This window comes from Protopterus annectens, chromosome 4.part1 (assembly GCF_019279795.1).
Source record: "Protopterus annectens isolate FY-2018-M chromosome 4.part1, PAN1.0, whole genome shotgun sequence".
NCBI classification, from domain to species: Eukaryota; Metazoa; Chordata; order Ceratodontiformes; family Protopteridae; genus Protopterus; species Protopterus annectens.
Genome location: NC_056734.1, coordinates 145939723 through 145957829, shown reverse-complemented (window position 1 = coordinate 145957829; position 18107 = coordinate 145939723). Strand labels below are relative to the sequence as shown.

The 18107-nt window shown below is 38.6% G+C and overlaps 1 protein-coding gene across 1 annotated transcript in view; it reads right to left on the bottom strand.

Moving 5' to 3' along the window:
• Positions 1-18107, bottom strand: part of LOC122801189 (collagen alpha-4(IV) chain-like) — a 1621248-nt gene that overhangs the window by 343460 nt on the left and 1259681 nt on the right. Inside the window, exons 33-34 of the mRNA XM_044070748.1 lie at positions 11096-11203; positions 10204-10385 (exon numbers count right to left, since the gene is read on the bottom strand). Coding sequence (XP_043926683.1) covers positions 10204-10385; positions 11096-11203 — 290 coding nt within the window. The remainder of the gene's footprint in view (positions 1-10203; positions 10386-11095; positions 11204-18107) is intronic.

Sequence of the window (18107 nt, the reverse complement as noted above, 5' to 3'; positions counted from 1 at the left end):
AGGATAAAACCACCAATGTAACAGATACAAGCATGCAAAATCTGAAAGTAATGCTACTCAATGCTAGAAGTCTAAACCTCAAAATGCACTCTCTCGAGGCACTCCTAAAATGGAGAACATTGATATCTGTGTAGTAACCACAGACCAGGTTCAAGGCTCCAGAGAGCACCCCTGCAATACCAGGCTACAATTCTTACCACACTTTTCAGCCACAAAACCAAGACTGAAACACTAAAGGTGGAGGAGTGTCCATATTCACCAAGGATATTCACACCTCCAGGCTAGTTGCCCAACACAATGCATCTGAAATTCTCCAGGTGCAACTAACACTAGGTAAGACTGCAGTCCAAACTGTAGCTTGCTACAGATCCCCCACCATGCCCCAAGATTCTCACTGCACGTTTCTAAACATATTGGAAAATATTAAGATACAACAAAACACCCTAATACTGGGTGATTTCAACTACCCTGCCATTAATTGGGAAAACTACTCGGGTACCAACTCCTTCATAAATTCCAACGTCCTGGATCAATTAATCCATTGTCCCACCAGGGGCTCCAATGTCCTAGACCTGGTCATTACCAACATGGGAGATAGATGCTCCACACCAGTGGTCACCCCCTCTTTGGTCAGGTCTGACCCTAAGCAAATCACCTTTGACATCCACATCCCACCCCCATCCCCTAGTAAGGAAATTCCTTAAAAAACTTCTGCAAAGCCAACTTCATGCTACTGAAGTCAGAAGTGACAAACTTCACAACACCCACGCAGACGGGATTTGGAAGTTCGACTGCAGAATCCTACACTAAGGCACTGTACGAGCACATCCACTCGTGCATGAATTGTGCCATCCCAAATAGAACCAAGATGCTCTTCTCCAAAAAAAGGAAGACAATCTGGTGGCCCCCTGCTATAAACAAACTATACAACAGAAGGAAGAAACTGTTGCAGAAAAGAGGAAAATCCCAGGATGCAAAAAACTTCCTCACCAGCCTCAGTAAGAAGCTGAGATCCCTTATAAAATCCTCAAAAGCTAGTTACGAAAATAAAATTGCCAAAGATTCCAAAGACAACCACAAGGCATTCTATAGTTATGTCAAGAGTCTAAATGTCAATGCTCAGATCCGCTCTGAGCTACAACAGAATGGCATTAAATATACTGATCCCAAGGATATTGCCAATATCCTGGCAGATCAATTTAGTGCCAACTTCACCCCCCTCTCACCCCCTAAAGGGCCCATCTCAATACCAAAGGTTACCAAATTCCAATAATCACAGCCACACAGGTAGAAACCGCACTCTCCAAACCTAAGAATACAGCATTCATGGGACCAGATGACATCCCAGGCTGTGTACTACATGAACTATAAAATGAACTGGCACCTCACCTAAGTGTCATGTTTAATCATAGCCTCACCTCTGGCTTCGTGCCCACTGAGTGGCGCACAGCTACAGTTATCTCACTCCACAAGGGAGGATCCACCTTGGATCCCGGGAACTACCGTCCCATCAGTCTGACAAGCCTGATCTGCAAGGGCATGGAATGCATTATCATGGAACTTATAAACAAAGACATTCACAACCTTCAAACACTGGACCCCACCCAGTTTGGGTTTGTGAAGGGCTGATCTTGTCTCCTGAATCTGACTGACTTCTTCAAATCAGTCTCCAGAGCTGTGGATGAGGGTAAGGTGGTCCACACATCCTATCTGGACCTCACCAAGGCCTTCGACACCATCCCCCACTCTGGAATCATAGATAACCTTACTAAGCTGGGCATAAATCCCTACATCACTCAATGGGTTGCCAACTGGCTTACCGACATAACCCAGACTGTAAAAGTAGCCGACTCCAAATCCAGCTCCAGACAAGTGACAAGTGGAGTACCTAAGGGTTCAGTCCTGGGACCCTTGTTTGACATCTACTTCTCTGAAGTACAGGCCAACTCTAAGGGACTCTGGCTAACAAATTTTGCAGATGACTGCAAACTGGGAGCCATTATTGAATCCCCAAATGATGTGGATATTCTACAAAAGGGCCTTACAGAAACAGATGCCTGGTACCAGAGCCATGGGCTCAAGCTTAATGCCAACAAATGTATAGTCATCCCCTTTGGAAAAAAACATGTACCCATGAATTACCACATAGGTGGCAGAACACTAAACATCGAAAGTGTGATGAGAGATTTAGGGACACAGGTGGACAGTGGTCTCAGTTTCGATAACCACATTGCCACAACAGTCAGGATATCCTTCTATGTGGCACACCTCATCACTAAGGGCTTTTCATCCAGAAAAAAGGAGGTCATTGTCCCACTGTACTCATCCCTCAATAGACCCATTATAGAGTATAATGCCCCGTTTGGTATGTACCTCACAAGACATCTGCAACAGCTGGAAAAGCCACAGAAATACCTCACTAAAATAATCACAGGCCTAAAGCAGATGCCATATGCTGACCATCTAAAAAAGCTCCAGCTATACTCTGTGGCATATCGTCTACTCAGAGGCAATCTCTGCTTAACATATAAGGCCATGTCAAACCCTGAGTTGTTGGACATGCTCCACTTAGGGAAATCACAATCCCTCAGAGCCACATGCTCCAGGGATCTACACCTTGTCATCACAATGAACAAAACATGCTGGAGGGATAGGTTCCTGACCCAGAGACTCCCCATACTCTGGAATAGACTGCCCATACATGTCAAGCAGAGTGCCTCCTTGGCCCTCTTCAAAAGGAACCTTGATGATTGGATGGGAGATAGGAAATTCACTCCGGGGATCATGTCAGTCACCCTGCTAGACAGGGGTCTAGAGAAGTAAATATTGTGGGAAGAAATATCCAGGGAATTGTTATGGCTAGGCTTGCATAGGCCCTAGGGCCAATAGCCTAGTACCAGCCTATGAACCTATGAAGACAAATTGTCATTCAGTACTCTAGCATCTACTGTGTTAATCCCTGTTGCTATGATAATGTTTTCTCTCAATTTGCTGATGCTAAAACATCTAATACCAGTAGGACAAGTCATTCCATCATGATAAAAAATCTTAACATCGAAAAGGGTTCCAGTACTGTTAGTATATCCAATGGTGAAGTCCCCCAAGGCTCTATTATTGGTTTCTACTTATTTAATATTTATAGATTTGAGAATAATTCCAAATTCAGTTAAAGCAGAATCTCTCTCAGACTGTACCTCCTTTTTCTAGGAGAGCCCAGGGTTATGTTTATGTGTAACCATCATTCAGGCTATATTTGAAGGATAATAGTGTATCGCAATACTTAACCTGCTGGGTAAATCTGTACCAGAGCTGGGGGGAAACTGTCTTTCTACTGTGTTTTATTTATCTTCTGGGGAAGATTTAGGTTTTGGGGTCTGGTAATTGTGTAGACAATATTGTGGAAGGCAAGGTATAGATCTCTGCTCAAAAGTGCCTAGGATACTGAATAGAGTGAGTGTTTCCAGTCTCTCTAGGTAGCTTATAGTTTTTTTAAGCTCATGATCGTCTTTCTTAGGAACCTCGGGGTCTAGTTGTTTGATATGTTAAGTGAAGTACACTTGCAAGGGGCACTGTACTCAATAACTGGCCTAATCAATGTTGAATAAAACTGAACAATGACCTCTTTAGATCTGGGTGACATTCCCTTTGCAATTTGCTGTACTAAGTGGAAGGATTTTCTGGCTACTGTTGCCACATGATGATAGAGAGTTATCAACCCATGATCCAAGACCTGTAACTACATTTTTATTTTGTAGAGGACTGTGATGTACTGTATACACAGGACAGAGGTTGTCAAGCAAATGTGAAGATATTATTTTTTTTTCAATTAATTTGAACCCATTTTCAGTACACCAGGTATTTATTAGTGTGAATTCTTGCTGAAGGATTTGGATATCAGAGGGGGACTTGGCAATAACATCCAGTGCAGTAATGTGGAAATTTGGTGAATTAGATGCTCTGGTTCTTGGTTTGAAGATCAGAAAAGTAAATGCCAAAAAGGAGGGTTCCAAGCAGTCCAAACACTGAGCCCTGGGGGACACTACTGATTACCTTTATACTATTCCAGGTACCTGCCAAAACTAACTGCATGGGTTCAAACTTTTATCCAATTTGCTATCCATCATAGTACACATTGTTCAGTTTTTTAAGGTATTTAGCTTACTTTTGATACCTGTATGGGGTATAGTGTTGAATGCCTTGGACAGATCAAGATATTCCACGTGAACAGCTTTGCCATTGTCAACAACCTGTGCAATCCTTTCAGAGAAGTTAACCAGTTTCATTAAGCAGAATTTTCTCTTTACAAAGCTAAACTGCTCGGGTCAAGCCTAATAACAGTTTTGATATCATAATTTATGAGATCAGTTATAATATATTCCATGGCTTTACAGATGAGGGTCATCAGGCTGCTGGGTCTATAATTTCCTGGGTCAGTGATAGGTCACCCTTATGAAGGGCTATTACCACTGCAGTGTGACAAACATGAGGGATAATGCCAGTAGCTAAGTTTAGGTTACACGGTTTGAGGAGCAGCTCTGTGAGGACATGCTTAGCACGATTTATAACAGCTTTAGGTATAGTGACAAGCCCTATGGAAAAAAAGTTTTTCTCTTCTTAGATAGCTCCTTGAGTACATGTTCCTTTGTGATAACAGAGGGTCTAAGAGATTTAGGGATTTTTTGGTCTTTGAATACACATTTCAGTGGTAAAGATAGTCTAAATTTGTTTCTTAGTATACTGGAAATATTTATTGGGTCATAATGTAAGGTGTCATGATGAATGAGTACAGAGCAATGTTAGGTGTTGTTTCTTAGTTTCCTAACATAGCTACAGAAAGATGTAGAATTATCCATAGCTTCATAGATTCCAACCTTGGTCCATGGGTAGCTTTAGCAGACCTAATAGTATTTTTCAAGTTTATACTAATATTTCTGATACTATCCTTGATTTGATGGCTTCTGGATTGGGTCTATATTATCATATCGCATGCTCAGAAGAGTGTACGACAGATAATTGACCCCATGTAAGCGAAAGCTTACAAAGTCGAAACTTCAGAACAGTGCTTATTTTCCAATGGAAAACAATCGTTGTTTCGAAGCAAAAATAAAAACAAAAGCAAACAGTAAAACATTACTTAATGTGGGGGGCTTCACCCCCCCCACTTAAATATACCAACTCTGAGATCTCACTACAGTGCCAAAAAGGCAAAGTAGCATAAGGGGCCAAATTAATTCTTTCCCAGGGAAAGAATTCGCTGAAACTCCGCTTCGCTATTTTGCCTTTTTGCACTTTACTGTTCAACAAAGACACATTTGACAACCTGCGTCTGTGACAGCGTAGTAGGGAACCTCTGGATCTGCTGTATAATTTAAGGAATTTGTCTTTTGTTGTGAAATTTATTCATGTTGTTGGACCATTGGGTTGGTTTGTTTTTGAATTTCCCATTATGTTTTGCTCTGCTTGGAATCGATAAGTCTATGCATTTACCTAAGTGCATGCAAACCTCTTTCATAATGCTACCTGCTGTGAAGATATTGCACTATTTTCATTAGTAAGAGTTGACGTTGCCATAAGTGAATTTTGAAACCTCATCATAACATTGACTGAGATCAGTACACTTGAAATCCTTATATTCAGAGAAGGGCTTTATAGGTTATGAAGGAAAATTTCAGAAGTTTATGGAACAACTTAACTAAGGAAGGAACTACCAGGGCAGTAGTGCATGATGCTATATCTTTAACTAGCTAATCAAGAATATTATGTCCTGCATTGGGTTTGCTTTGAGACTGGATAATTTGTCATTCAGACTAATGGCACTCAGAAGAGCTACCTTAATATGATGCAATAACATGTTTGATATGTTTGTTTGTTACAATGGAATGTCTGTAATCTGGACAATGTCTAAAAAAGGTACTATGGAGGAAGCAAAGAGCTTTCCATTATATGGAAGCCTTTGAATGAGAGGTGTAAGCCATCCTTTGTAATGTAAGTTGGATTGCCAAGCTCATCCTAGGCTGACACAAACTGGATCTCTTAGAATGACACTAACTATTTAACTAATTGCTGAAACCAATTTTTTTTTAATCTAGGCATCATTCTTGGAGAAGAAAGGATTCCACTCAGGACCAGAGTCCTTCCTGCATTTGCCACATACACACAGAGTTCTGACATGTATCTCTACATGTCCCTCAGGGTGTTGCATTCCAAGTCATTCACTTCTACATGGACCACCACCATAACCTGTTCATATCTGTTAGGTGAAACAGTCTTTAAAGCCTCAGTGATCCTGGGATCTAAAAAAACAGCTCACTGTAATCCTTTGTCCAGCCTTGTGACTGGAAAAGCTGTGCCCCAAACTATGGAGGCACCTATCAATTAGACACGGTTGTTAGTACAGTGATTTGCAGTAATAGATTTGGAGAGATTTGCTTCTTGGGGATTATGCTGATGCAGGTATGCATGTAAGAGATGAGGTGTTGTACTTTTGCAATGACCTAGCCTTTCTAAATCTAGGAGACTTTGATAAAATTTATTATAGCTTCAGCTTAAGACATTTTACTGTGATTTTATTTAGATTGTGGTGCGGATGTGTGCTGTTTAGAAACCATGTTGTTAGGAGACAAGCCTGATGATTTATTAAACATTTGTACCTCTCATAGACAGAATTTTCTGCCTTAAATATAAGTTTGTTGACTGTGATCATAAGGCAGATAAATTTTAAGGTGAAGGAACTCATAACTGAACATATGTCCAACTTTAGATAAATTCTGAGCAGAAGGAACACATAACTGAACACGTGTCCACCATTAGATAAATTCTCAGCTTAAGGAATACATAACTGAACATGTATCCAACATTAGATACATTCTGAGCAGATAGAACGCATAACTGAACATATGTCCAGCATTAGATAAATTTTGAGCTAAAGGAACACATAACTGAACATGTGTCCAACTTTAGATAAATTCTGAGCAGAAGGAACACATAACTGAACATGTGTCCAACATTAGATAAATTCTGAGCAGAAGGAACACATAACTGAACTTGTGTCCAGCATTAGATAAAATCTGAGCAGACAGAACACATAATTGAACATATGTCCAACATTAGATAAAGTCTGAGCTGAAGGAACACATAACTGAACATGTGTCCAACTTTAGATAAATTCTGAGTAGAAGGAACACATAACTGAACATGTGTCCGACATTAGATACATTCTGAGCTGAAGGAACACATAACTGAACATGTGTCCAACATTAGATAAATTCTGAGCTGAAGGAATACATAACTGAACTTATGTCCAACTTTAAATAAATTCTCAGCTGAAGGAACACATAACTGAACATGTGTCCAACAGTAGATAAATTCTGAGCTTAAGGAATACATAACTGAACGTATATCCAACTTTAAATACATTCTGAGCTGAAGGAACACATAACTCAATGTGTTCAAAATTAGATATATTATGAACTGAAGGAACACATAAATGAACATATGCACATCATATAAATTCTGAGATGAAGGAACACATAAATGAACATGTGCCCAAATTATATACATTTTGAGCTGAAGGAACACATAACTGAACATGTGTCCAACATTAGATAAATTCTGAGCTGAAGGAACACATAAATGAACATGTGCCCAAATTATATACATTTTGAGCTGAAGGAACACATAACTGAACATGTGTCCAACATTAGATAAATTCTGAGCTGAAGGAACACTTAAATGAACATGTGTCCAACATTAGATACATTCTGAGCTGAAGTATAGAAGAAATATATGTGTGCGTGTGTGTGTGTGTGTGTGTGTATATATATATATATATATATATATATATATATATATATATACACACACACACATATATATATATATATATATATATATATATATATATATATACATATGCATATACATACGTGTGTGTTTACAGTTAGATATTCTCAAAGCATACAAAGGTTTTTTTGAGAACTCAACATATAGACTGTACAAATGACTGAATGCATATTTGTGACAATCTAATAATTCTGAATTAAGGTTTAATAGAGTGTGCTTCCACGGTGGTGCAGCAGTAGCATTGTCGCCTCACAGCAAGAGGCTCTCCCGTTCGATTCTTGGCTGGAGCGCCTTCTTTGTGGAGTCTGTATGTCCTTCCCATGGTCAAGTGGCATTTGAAAGACATGCGTGAATGGGCATGCCTTAGTTGAAGGTTGGGCATCGGGCTGGCAACTCGACACCATAAAAATCTACTGCCAATCATCAGCGGACCGGAGTTTCGCTGTGGCGACCCCTAACTGGGAAAAGCCGAAAAAAAACCCAACAACAACAAGAGTGTGCAGGAAAATGAATGTGTAAGGTTTTAGAAAGGGTATAGATTTACTGTTGTGCAGATTTGGTGTACTCTCTGTCCTTTTGTCTTGGGTAGTGGGACTGCTTGTGAATGGGTTACCAGTAGTATAATGGTGCAGAGAGCTGTACCACATTAATCCTGTGTGCTAACAATAATTCTATCCGTGCCCTAACCCCAACTTTGCACATTATTTACTAAAATACGTCTCCCTAACAGTATCACTACCAAGAAGACACTAGATCTTGGTTATCTGTATGGGGTTTACTGATAAAATTTTGTTTATTGGCAAATAAGTGTTCAGTCTTTTGTGATTCAGTTTTTAGTAGCCAGAGTTTTATGAATTCAATCTTTTTTATTTATTTTGAGGTTCTGTGTATTTTGTGTTTTTTATGTTTCCTGATATAATCATATATACATATACATATGTGTGCTGTTGAACTTTTAATTTGTTTTCATGTTTAAAGAAGTCTGTGTGGTGAAAGTTAATAATATACAAAAATGAAATCTTATTTTTTGGTATGTTTTCTTTTTCTTTTTATTATCTATGCCAGATTTTCTACTTTACTGTCTCTAAGTGTTATGACAAGTTAATTATCCAGCTTAGCTGGCAAGACTAGCACCCCAGGAGTATAAAACCCCGGCATGCAGCACTTCTGAGCAGGTACAGCAAGAAGAGCCCAAGTACTGGGTGTGGTGATAGAAATCACAACCTTCTGTGCTTTCTAACATCAGAAGTGAATGTGCTGGCTTCTGAGGCACACATACAAGGAGAGCCCAAGTACTGGGTGCAGTGATAGAAATCACAACCTTCTGTGCTTTCTGACTTCAAACATGAATGTGCTGGCTTCTGAGGCACACATACAAGGAGAGCCCAAGTACTGGGTGTGGTGATAGAAATCACAGCCTTCTGTGCTTTCTGACTTCCAACATGAATGTGCTGGCTTCTGAGGCACACATACAAGGAGAGCCCAATACTGGGTATGGTGATAGAAATCACAGCCCTCTGTGCTTTCTGACATCAAACGTGCATGTGTTGTCTTCTGAGCCACAGGTACAAGTAGACGTGTGCTGCTAATGGATCAGAAGCCACTGCTAGCAATATTTAGACAAGAAAAGGGTCAGCCTACAACATATGACCTTATTGCCATGGGAGTTGGGGCACTTAACTGGTGCTTCCATATGAAATGTTTGTGAAGCCAGTGGGTATGTAGTGCACTTTCACAGTGTGGCTGCTCATGATGAGGGCTACTATACAGAGAAACAGCAGGCATAATCTGCTAGTGTTGCATATACATGGATTTATTCTGAAAGGCTGGCCCAGAGGCAACTGATATCCTTGCCTTAGATGCAGGGAAGGGTCAGTAACCTGTTTGTCACAGAAATGTATTTATGTGGAAGATGAGAAGGCCAGCTTTCAGGATGGAGAGAAATATTCAGATAGAGATAAAGTCAAAATGGATATCTTCACGAAAAGCACAGTGGCCAATTAGAGGAAGCGTTCTGTCGCAGTCTGTGGTGTACTCAGGACCTATGCAGCAATAAACAGACAGCAGAACATGATGCAAGCAATATCAGGCCAAAGGTGAAAGGTAGTGAAAAGGTTAACCACAAAGTGTGTGACTAGTTGCACAGCAGACTCTTTGCTACAAGACCATGACGCTTAGTTTTGTTGGTCTACCTCTGTTGTTTTTACCTTCCTCCTGTAATATTTCATGAATTGTGCTATTGCAGCTTATGAAGCAATCTAAATACAATACTTTAATACTACCACTACTTTACATATCTAATCTTATGCAAAATGTAGTTTTTATTGAGTTATAGCAGGAAAATGTATTTTTATTACTTACTTGGTCTCCAGGAAGTCCTGGGATCCCATTTAGTCCATTTACTCCCCTGGGCCCTGGACAACCCTGAGAACCGTTTTGGCCTGCATGGCCTTTGATACCTGGAGGACCTGACTGACATGCAGGGCCACCATTTGGACCTTGAGGTCCATCTGTTCCTCTAATTCCAGGATAACCTTGATCACCTTAAACATGAAAAAAAAATGTTAATTTTTGGATTCAAACACACATTTCAATAACTATTTTAGTACAGTTGCATAATACTCTTAAAGCTTTGAAAATACTAATTACACAGTTAAATGAACAACAAATTAATGTCAAAAAACTATGCCTGAGGTTGTAGTTAAATTATTTCTAATATAACAGCTTTGGGGCTCAAAGGCGATGAGCAGTATTTATAGAAACAGTCACATGGTTGCAGAGACATATGCGACAACGTACAAAGCCATACCCAGGATATTGTGAGTGACTATGCTAATTAACTTAATCCTGTCTGCATAATGTCACAGAAAAATACAGCTTGACAATATACTGGCGATATATGCCTGAAGAAAACTAACAGTAGCAGCTCTCTAGGACACGACAGGACAGGAACTGTACTGTATAAAAACATACTAAGGTGTCTCTAATTAGCAATTAGGGACCAGACAACTGAACTATACTTTGGAAGTGTGGTAATAACTCTGCACAATGCATACCCTTTCATTCCTTATTACTCACTTATGCAATGAGATGTTATCTCATGCATTTAAGTGCTTTTTTAGTCATGTGAGCTAAAATAAAAAAAAAAAAAAAACATGTAAGCACTCTTCAGTGTATTTCATCAACAAAAAATAACATGCAGATGAACTTAAATACTGTGCCCGTTTAAATGTAAGCATTTTTTTCTGTTTACCTCTCGGTCCTGTGAAACCAGAGATTCCAGGATATCCTTTATTGCCTTTTTCTCCTTTGGGCAATAGCACTTTCACATCCCCTGGTGAGCCCTGGAGTCCTTTTTCACCTTTATTAAAAAAGTACAAATTCACTTATTCATTCATAGCTGAAATTTCAAAGCTATTAAAGAGAGCATGATTTCACAAATACATTTTATGAGACAAGAACAGGACATATCCCACAAAGACATGTACTTTAACGTTTTTCCAGGCCAGTCAATGTGTATCAGTGTTTTTCATTTTATGGTCATGCCATCGCCCCTGTAATGCATATATAGGTGTTGGTGACCCTTATTGTAATTATTAAAACATTGAAATTCCATTTCCATGACCTGAAGGTCCAGGATTTATTTCTGTGACTGTTATGTAATCTGTGGTCATCACAGTGCTTCATTTATCTTTGTTGTACATATGCATAGAGAAATTAAAAACAAGCTTCAAACTGCACAAGAGCGAATAAAGTAAATGGACAGTTTTACAAATATAAGAAGAAATACAATTTATAGCAAATATGTTTCCTGACATCCAGTATTGCATTCAGTGACCCTTTCTTGTTTTTTCAGAACTAGTTCAAATTGCAGAATTATGTATTTCTGAACAAATGGGCAGGATTCACTTGATATTTACTTATCTGTTATCATTAGTAACAAGATAGAAAAAGAGAGAACTAACTATAAAAGTTATTTTAATTATCAGTTCTATATAGTACTAGTTATATTATTCTATAAAGTTAGTTTCTTAGTTGTGTGCCAAATATACATTCAGCAGTGATGAAAGTAAAAATACTCTTGAATATAACAAATGTTACAAAATGAATATTATCAAATGAAGATATAACTTATTCCAAGGAAAATTATAGGCAAACATCTAAAATATCATTAGTTCAACAGAATTGTACCGACTGTGATGCCCCAACACAGGCCCAGTAATCAAGTTGCCTCAATCCTTACCACTGGCAACAGTGGGGATGTACACAATGGGAGGATGACAAGTACACACACAGTAAATTTCAATTTCCCTTAAGAGCACACACAGACCACAGTCAGTCTGGGGCTGGTTTCTGCCTCTTTCTCTAGATCCCCCGTAAGACTCCCCACCGGCACAGTTATAGAATTGAGTCCTTAGCCAGGGTTCCATGCCAAGTCCTCCAACACTTTCTCTGTTCAACCAGTGCTTCATGTCCCTGCCCAAGTAGCTGACACACACACACACACACACACACACACACACACACACACACACACACACACACACACACACACACACACACACACACCTGGGGAAGGCTGGCACAGGTTTACTAGCTATGCCCTCTTCTGCCCAGACTATAAGGTAGTTATCACTGCCAACAGAACCCCTACTTATCAGCTACTATAAGGCCCTTACAAAGGGTGTCCAATCCTAATGTGTAATGTTACTGTTAATCCAAATGGTAGTCTGACCAAGCAAGGTTATTGGAGTGGCCTGTACAATGTCACCAAATAGATATGCAAGTTCTCTAAGAGCTTAAATATGTCTCACAAATAGCCACAAATATAGGTTTAAATATATTTAATAAATAATAAAAGAACAAGACAATACTCAGTAAATCAACACAGAAACTTTAGAGTTCAAAATCACAGGAAATATTTTAAACAACATTGCAGGGAAGTCTCAAATAAATACAGAAAACATCTAAACTAATCTTTACTATATTTCTATCTGTATCTAAAAGAGATACTATGCCCTAAATCTTACTTATAGCAAATCCAGTGCCGATGTAGTGATGATGAGTAGATGTTTTCAGGTCAAAGACAAAATACAAAATGCCCAGTCTCTCTTTCTGACAGTATCAAGTATTACTGCTGGGTTAGCTTGGATGACATCACTTTTTGTCATCTGACTTTAGTTCCCAAACTAAACCCCCTTTATAGGAACTAACAGAATTTAACATTTCTGTGTGAAAATACATAGGCTTCTGCTCAGAGCTGTCCAGCTGTTGAAAGTCATAAAGCAATAAACCACTTCCATGTCTCAAACCTAATAATAAATTCTCTTTCAAGACAATACAAAAAACTTCTAGCTTTAGACATTGTGTCTGCTTCACTGAAACTGAGAGATAACACAATTGTAAAACAATTTAATTTCAACTTATTTTCATGTTTTGCAAGTTAACCTTTTATTTCCTAGCTGCTACCGTTAAAACATATACAGTTACATAATTACAATAGTTTACATACATTTCTATTCTAAGCCAGCATGGCATGCTGTGGTTACATTTTAGCTCAGTACATAACAAAGCATGTTGGCATTTACAAATGACACATAACCACATACAAGATTCCAGATAGCTGGGCTGGCAGTATCTCTTTCTGTCACATTTCTATATAAATCATATTAATATTCCCAAATGACATATAATTATTTACAAAATTCCAGATAGCTGTGCTGGCAGAGTGACACCCACATGATGGCATAAGTTATTCAAAAGTATATTATACCTGTTACTAATATATGAACGGAGGAGACATATGAGTGGGGTTTTATTTTTCATACTGTCTTACTATGTCCCAAGCTATACTCCTGTCTTTTATTTCAGTCATTAATGGAAGGTGTGGAGATCACAAGACCCTCAAATGCTATGGGCTTTTAGTTGTCCTCTAGTGAATTTTTGGATCTTCCTGCCAACCTTTTAATGAGTGTATGTGATATGCTACTAATGACTGGAATTCTGAGGAATATTTAATTTTTATAGACATATTTTAGGTTAATGTAAAATTAATTTTCTTTTACAGTTGAATCAGAATGCACATAATACATGGCAAGGCAACAGAACAAGGTTGCCCCAGATGCAAAAATACTGTGCAACAGAGGCTACCCTAGCCAAACAGAAAGAAAGAAAAAGATGTTACTTCTCAGGCCTCATCCACCATATTCCCAAGAAGGTTATAAAGTCATCACCTTAGTCTCCTCCTCTTTAGAGTGTGCCAGCTTTCTGTCCCAATGCTCTTTCACTCCTCCACAAAATATTCCACCTTCAATCACACAGACTAAAAATCACACCATGTGCTTGGGATACATGATTTTAAATGATCAAACTCATGCTTCTAAAGTTCACTCATTGTGACTGAGGCATACCAGTGTACCCTGGTGCCTTGTGATCTCTATTCAAACTGTTCTGCACTGTTAGAACACTCAATGAAATACACAGTACAGATTTCATCAGGCAGCCACTGCATGTAATAATACACCAACTAGTCTTAATTCACAGCATTAAAACGTTAATAAAGCCATTAACTGATCACCAGAATTTGTGATGCTTTGAGAAGGTCCTGGTCCTACTCATTTCTGCAAAACACTATGGGAGGTATCCCAGCTACTAGTTAGCAATATATTAACTCATTCACTCCAGTGAAGCTGAGGAAGTTTGCAATGTAACTTCCAGTGGGCGGAGCCTAAGCCTTTTGATTGAATCAAATTATGTCTTCACATTTCAAACAAATGTTCATATCTCTGGAGCCACAGGGGTTTTGAAAGAAGTATAAATGGCAAACTCTTCAGCACAAACTGTTTTTATAGTGGTAGTATTCTTTAGGTTCTAGGTTGTAAATAGAATTGTATAAGTCACAGTGAACAGAGTAACAATTACATTTGCAATATTTTGTAAGCTTACAATATCTCAAAAACCACTCAAGTTACACACATACTGTCAGCAGCATTTTATTCATCTAGCCGAGAGCATTCATATGAGGCTGATGAGTTCTGTCTGTGTTACTTGGTTGTTGGGATATTTAGAAAAAATGTCAACATTATATTGATATAAATTAATATAATAAAACAACGGTTAGTAACTATTTACCTGCACTACACAGAGGTCAAATATTAATGAAGTTGAGTTTGCCATTGTGTAAGCTTTAAGATTAAATCTTTTAAAACCTTGTATATATATCACAGTTTTGGACTTATTGATGCAAATATGAACAAGCAATATTTGATGCCTAGAGGTGTCTGTAAGAGTTAACTGCAGATGCACCTGGAGTTGTCACTTGGATGTAATGAGTTAATACAATACAGTGTAATTGTTGGCTACATATGTACCACAGTGTCCCACTTCAAGTGATATTAGAACAGTATTCAGGAAAATTAAAGGGAGGAGACAGGCAGCACTCAATAGATGTGAGAAGCAGAACTAACTGCAGATATCTCCAGATGTTTTTTTTTCCAGTGGGAAGGCAAGCACACAACCAATTAAACCAACTAAAGAAAAAGAAGTGAGAAGCAGAGATGGGAGTTTTTGGGAAATGAAATCACCAAATCGGTATAGCCTATGAAGGTGGGGCAATGGAGTAGTAAAACTGATATTCCCTGGAGTTTTAGAAACTACCTGGCAGAGAAGAGTAGAACACTGCAAAATGTTTGAAGATTTAACTAGTTTTTATAGAATTGCTATGAATGGTATTGAGACATGTGTGTCACCTGAAGAACACAGGGGCAAGTAACTATAGTGTCTCAGAGCAGTAGCAGCAGCAGAGTGATATGGAGGTCTGTAGCTTTAGAATGGTAGGTAACTGCACAGGCAGATTCAGCTACAGAGTTGGTTACTTGGAGTAGGTCTACCAAGAAAAAACTTCAATGTACTCTGATGAGTGCTAGAAGAGAAAAGTGATCTTGAAGACATAAATAGGTTGCAGTAAGCAGGAGAAAAGATGGAAGATGGAGTAAGAAACAGATAATCTCCTGAAGAATAGGGAACAGAGGGTTTACCCATGGAGAAGCTAGGACGAAGAGAAGAAAATGAAAGAAGGCTGGCCAATCTTGAAAAGGCAAGACAGGCAGGGGCAGTGGCCTGATGATAAAAGGTGCAGGTGTCAGATACACAATGCAGGCCGCAGGAGGTAATACACTCATTTGAAGGTGCCTAAGATGGTTGAAGGTTGTATGCATTAAACAGAGTGCTGCTGTTGTGCTTTTATTTTTCTTGTGAATCATATGGGACAGTTGAACAGTCAAAATGGAAGAAGAGGAAGGTGAATCAGGCAAGATGAAACAGAATAATAGAATTCCAAGAAGAAATTTGATGCCAAGGTAGAGAAGAGATCAGTAGGAGGTCAAAAAACATATGAGTGGACTATAAGAAGAAACAACTGTTCTGGTGTTCCATTGCAGGATTTGTTAATTGAGAGGTCACATTAAGTGTAGGCTTGAAATCTGGCCACAAGAAAGCAGCCAAGATCTATATTAGTGTAAATGTTATCATTCCAGAAGAAAAAGCTGATAATGACAACATTTTTTCTGAAGGGAAAATATTAAAAATTAGGGATAGCAGAGTGTTTGTGCAAAATGATATTCACTGCACACCACACAGAAGAGAAGCAATTCTATCTTAGCAGTCAGGGAATGGCAAGAAAGAGGTATGAGATTCAAAATGCTGTATCCAACTTTCTACGAAATACATTTTGCTGGACGATCAAAAATATTTTTGTATGCAGAACAGGCTAATGAAGAAATAAAAAAGTTTATCCAATAATCAGTGAGCCAGCAAGCAGAGGGAGACTCTGCTTCTCACTTCTCTGACAGTCACAAAGCTCATAGATAAACTTTGTCAGTGAAACATTTTCCATTGCTCCAGAGGAAAATGCTTGAGCAGCAGAGTAAAGTACTACAAGAGTTGATTAGAAGAGTCAGGGGTACATTGGCCTTGAATCAAAGATTCTGGCTAGGAAATAGGATCAAAAGAAGGCTGTCAGTATTGTGAGATTAGTGTCTAAATGTGTAACTGTAAAGTGCCTACAGACAGAGGGATGCACCTGAGAAATTTGGCTTTGCAAGAAAATAATGGAATTTTGTGGATTGTGTTATAATGTTGGGTTGACTGTAAAGCATACATCCCAATTCATGTCATTACTATTCAGAAGACCGAAGAGACTGAAGAAGTAACTGTAAGTAAAACAGCATTGGTTCTTAGTAATATTTGTATAAATATTTCATGATGTAAATTGCACATTATATTTTAAAGCAGTTTTGTACAGTGTGGAGTCGGGAGTATTTTAAATGTGAAGTGGTGGGAGTCTTTATCAGTAACTGCTGCATATCTTAAAGACAATAAAGCAAGAAAGTACATTTTCTTAGTTATTCAGGCTTTATTTACACTGTAACCTGGAACAAAAGGCTCAGGATAAGGAAGTTAATGTAATGTTATCATCTTAGGTTGCTGGGCATTTATCACTTTATATTTAAGCCTAAGATAACATATTCCTATTTTATAAAGGTGCACCAAAAAACGCGGCAAGGACACTGCTATTCCTTAAAATCTTTATTCCACATAAACACAAGATGAGCGCTTTCGGGACGTCTCCCTTCATCAGATAAAATTACAATAAAACAACCCCTTCTTTTAAACTAGTGCATATCCAATAGGATTCAGTAAAAAGCCCACCTTTTTTGAAGGGTGGGCTTAACAGGTATCACATCATTTAAACCTGGTGTACGATTGGCCATAAGCTCAATGATCCATCTGGATTCTGCTAATTCTGTCAAATGCTTCACATCACCCCCTCTAGTGGTAAGCCTTATGTTTACTATAGCCCTGAAAGTGAATTTGTGTGTTGCATTATCCATCACATGTCTGCTCAAAGCATTATGCACATCCCCATTCCTAATGCTAGATAGGTGCTGTAATATCCTAGTCTTTAACATCTGGTTAGTTTTCCCTACATAAAAACTAGGGCAATGGCTACACTCAGCTAAATATACTATATCCGCCGTTCGACAGGTAGCCCTCCCTTTTAACACAAATTGCCTATGTGTGACAGGATGCTCAAAGTTAGTCTTCTTATTAATGTGGCCACAAGCTTTGCACCTCCCACACGGGAATGTGCCCGTCGTTATTGTTGCCACTGTATTTTGACAACTTAGCCTTTCTTTGCATAACAAATCCTTCAGATTCTTGTTTCTTCTATATCTGAAGTTAGGTCTACAACCTACTATAATCAC